Source organism: Neophocaena asiaeorientalis, unplaced genomic scaffold (genome assembly GCF_003031525.2).
Source record: "Neophocaena asiaeorientalis asiaeorientalis breed wild unplaced genomic scaffold, Neophocaena_asiaeorientalis_V1.1 C49237633, whole genome shotgun sequence".
In the NCBI taxonomy this organism is placed as follows: domain Eukaryota; kingdom Metazoa; phylum Chordata; class Mammalia; order Artiodactyla; family Phocoenidae; genus Neophocaena; species Neophocaena asiaeorientalis.
Genome location: NW_020185270.1, coordinates 1 through 4,438, shown reverse-complemented (window position 1 = coordinate 4,438; position 4,438 = coordinate 1). Strand labels below are relative to the sequence as shown.

Sequence of the window (4,438 nt, the reverse complement as noted above, 5' to 3'; positions counted from 1 at the left end):
ATTTACTGCTTTTGCTCACATCCCATTGGCCTACACCTAGTCACATGGTCACATCTGGCTGCAGAAGAAACTAGAAATGTCTCTGCTGGTAGTCTTGTGACCAGCAGAAGTTGGGGTAAGGGACCTCTGTTACTAGAACAAAAAAGGTGAGTAGTAGTCTTTGCTTTTGTTAACTTCAGTGAAAATTTTTAGAAGAAATTAACTGTGTGGTCTTATTTATCATGAGCCATTTTATTCTGTAGTTAGCTGTATTTTTCTTGTTGTGTTCTTACCTGTTTCATTATAAAAGATCAACATTACCTTCATGGTCAGATCTTAGCCTCGATAGGAATCTAATTTTTATATAACTATTTGGACTATGTCAAGTAAGAACTTGTTTATATCTTCTAGGGTTTACAGAGTCCACAGGGGATAGAATGCAAGCCAGAAGCTGTATGTAGTCACATTATTATTGAGAGCCATGAAAAAGGATGTTTCAGAACTCTAACAGCTGAACGGCCACAATTGGACAGCCACCCTTGTGTTTTCAGATCTGCTGAACCCTCAGAAATGATCAGAGGACAACGGAGCCCATCATCATGGACAACCAGGCACATCAACCTTGCCAAGTCACTGGACCAGAACAACTCCCATTTCAAAGTTTGGAATTCATTGCAGTTACAAAGTCATTCCCCATTTCAAAACTTTATAGGTGATGACTTGAAAATTAGCAAGGGTCTTCGAATGCCATTCCGTGAAAAGTTGGACCCTTGGCTGTCAGAATTAGTAGAACCTGCTTGTATGCCACCTGAAGAAATGGATTGTCAGTCGTCATCACAAATGCTGCCCCCAGAACCCATGAAAAAGTTTACTACCTCCATCATTTTCTCATCTCACCGACATTCTAAATGCTTTTCAGATTCCTCTTTTCTTAAGGTTGGTGTTACTGAAGGTAGCCAGTGTACTGGAGCATCTGTGGGGCTAGTTAATTCTCATATCACTGAAGAGCAAAATCCTCCTAGAGATCTGAAAGAGAAAACCTCTTCCCCTTCATCATTTAAAATCATTAGTCAGTCACCAGATAAAGCTGTGACTATTTTAGCAGAAAATAGTAGGCAAAGCCAAAAATTATCTGTTGCACATTCTCACCAAGAAGAAAAACCCTTAGAAAGATCAGATTTTAAAGGCAGTCATTCTAAGCCCAGTACCAGTGCAAATGACAGCAATTTCAAGGAAGTTCATTTTTCTGATAACGATACTCTCATTAGCATGGGCAGACCCAGTTCCACACTAGGAGTAAAAGAGAAGAATGTAACTATAACTCCAGATCTTCCTTCAAACATTTTTCTTGAACAAGAGCTCTTTGAACAAAGCAAAGCCTCACATGCAGATCACCGTGTGAGAAAACTCAATTCTCCCCCTCCTCAACATCAGGATCATGTAGCTGCAAATCTCCCTTGTCGTATTTTTCTTGAAAAACGAGAACTCTTTAAACAAAGCAAGACCCAACGTAAAGATAATCAGTTGAGAGAAAACCACTCTCCCCTTCCTCAAAGTCAGGATTATATAGCTTCAGACCTTCCTTCTCGCATTTTTCTTGAACAACGTCAGCTCTTTGAACAAAGCAAAGCCCCAGATGTAGATCACCACATGGGAGAATACCATTCTTCCTTTCCTCAAGGTCAGGATTATATAGTAGAAAAGAATAATGAACATGAGCCTAAATTACACATTTCTGATATGATAAATGTTGAAGCCAAATTCAGTGATGTGGCCTCCCCATCAGCCCCAAATCAATGTACAGTAGTAACATCTGCATCTACTCCACCTTCAAATAGAAAAGCACTTTCTTGTGTTCGTATAACTCTTTGTCCCAAGACTCCTTCCAAGTTGGATAGTGGAACCTTAGATAAAAGATTTCATTCATTGGATCCTGCCTCTAAAACAAGGATGAATAGTGAGTTTAACTCTGACCTACAGACTATATCTTCAGAATCATTGGAACCAACCTCCAAATTATTGACCAGTAAACCTGTAGCACAGGATCAAGAATCTTTAGGTTTTCTAGGACCTAAATCTTCACCGGACTTCCAAGTCGTACAGTCTCCTCTTCCAGATAGTAATATTATTTCCCAGGACTTGAAAACCATACCTTTTCAGAATAGCCAGATAGTAACCTCAAGGCAAACACAAGTGAACATTTCAGATTTGGAAGGATATTCCAATCCAGAAGGGACTCCGGTATCTGCAGTTCGGTGAGTCTCATTGTGATTACAAGCAAGCTGATGGAATTTATGATAAAGGGTTTAAAATACTTAAGCAAATGTAAGTTCTTGGGGGAGAGGCAGTATGATTTCTCTTAGGGGAGGTTGTATCTGCCTAAGCTAGAATTCTGTCAAGGAATAAACACCTAACTAAGAGAAAACACCTGAGAGTAATGTATTTATACTCTCAAAGAGCTTTTGGAAAACGACTTGACATCAAGTATTTTAAAACACTGAATTACTCTAAGAAGAATCTTTGATCATTGAGTGGTACAATTTACTAATTCCTTAATTATTACATTGGAAATATGCTGAAGACCAGGCTTTGCTCCCTCTCCCCCTCTCTTTGTTTCCATTTCATGATTCCCCTCAAATATTTAGTACTTAGAATGAAAAAAGTGAAATTTCCTGGCAGACATCACTTCAGCCAAGTTGTCAAGGTTAACATCACCAGTAATGCACGTCAACCTAATGTGGTCCCTGATGTGATGCCTTATTACTTCACAATGATTGTAGGAATGGAAACCCAATTCAGGGATAAATGCATTAGATTTATACTATTCAGATTGATTTTAAGACTGTCATTGATTCAGTTTTACATTAATGAGTCTTTTACCATATGGCTAAACGAATTACTGTCTGTGTTTAATGTTTCCACCTTGTAGTTGAGAAGGTAGTATTTCAGAGTGGAGAGCACTGGCCTTACAAAGAGGGAAAAAATGTGTAATCGGTAGTCATGGCAGTGAGGGACTTAAATATGTTATCTCATTTAATACTTGTGATAACCCTATGAGGTAGGTGGTGGTATCCTTATTTGCCCTCTGGGAAACTGAGACACTGACATTGCTATCAAGCAAACCTCATTGTCTCAAATAATGCAGTCTGTTCAATCTAAGCAAGAGCTTGTTCACCACGTGGTACTGTCTCTCCCGAATCCTAAACCATACTTAAACTATTCTATTAACTGTCCTCTTGGACAAGTCATTTAATATCTTTGGCACTCATATATGGATGACTGATGGAAGGAAAGGGTTGGAAAGCTTAAAGGTCCATTACAGCTTGAAAAATTAGTGGTTGAGAATTGGATTGGGGCAGGAAAAAACAAGGTCAATCTCTGATTTCAATACTATTATAAATAGTAGAGTGTTATAGAGATCAGTACTGTGTGTGAAAAATGTTTAGAAATTAAAAGATTGACAAGTTTACATACAATACTTAAACTCTTCTAAGTGATAAAATGCCAAGTTATTGGGGCTGAATTCCTTGAATGAGAAGAAAATTATAGATGATTTTAAATATGAACTAATAATAATGCTGTTTGTTCAGAATGTACTAAATGCCAGGCATTGTAGTCAATGTGTATATCACTTTATACTTAGTATAATCATCCAGAGGTAGATATTATTACCTCAATTTATAGATTTTAAAAACCTAATACTTAGAGAAATTAAATGTTTTGCCTAAGATCACATGGCCATTAAGTGTTGGAGGTGGCATTTGAACCTAGGTTTGTCTGACTCCAGAGTCTGTAAATAATTCTAACTGTATATACATATACACACTTATCTGTGTGTGTGCATATATATATGAATAAAACATTTATATATGTATTAAACTTTTTTATTTTGAGATAATTTTAGACTTACAGAGGAGCTGCAAAAAATAGTAGAGTTCCTGTGTTATTTATTGCAGTGTAACCTATTACCCTGAAATGTAGCAGCTTAAAACAATAAATATTATCCCAAAGTTTCTGTGGGTCAGAGATCTAGGCATGGCTTAACTGGGTGCTTCTGGCTTAGGGTTTCTCACAAGGTTGCAAACAAGGTATTGACTACAGCTGTGGTCCCATCTCAAGGCTTGACTAAGAGAATGTCCTTCCAAGCTCACTCATACAGTTATTGGCCAGAAATAATCAGTTTCTTCTTTCCATATGGCAGCTATGACAGCAAAGCTTTTCTCAGAGTGAGCAATTGAGACTGCAGGAGAAAGTGCTGAAGACAAAACCCACAGTCATTACTTTGTAACCTAACCTTGGAAGTGAATCTCACCACATCTGCCACATTCTACTAGAAAGAAATGAATCACTATTTCCAGCCAACCCTCAACGGTTAGGGATTACACAAGTGCATGAATACCAGGAGGCAGAGATCATTGGGGGGATTTTTTTTTTTTTTTTGGCCACACCATGTGGCATG

General features: G+C 37.9%; 1 protein-coding gene across 1 annotated transcript; it reads left to right on the top strand.

Annotated features, from left to right (window-relative positions):
- Positions 1-390: 390 nt before the first annotated feature.
- On the top strand, positions 391-2,234 carry LOC112392092 (Alstrom syndrome protein 1 homolog; the record flags this gene model as incomplete). The annotated part of the gene is made up of 1 exon (XM_024733620.1): positions 391-2,234. A coding segment is annotated over one exon (1,844 nt), but the record flags the coding sequence as incomplete, so codon positions are not given.
- Between the last annotated feature and the right edge of the window lie 2,204 nt (positions 2,235-4,438).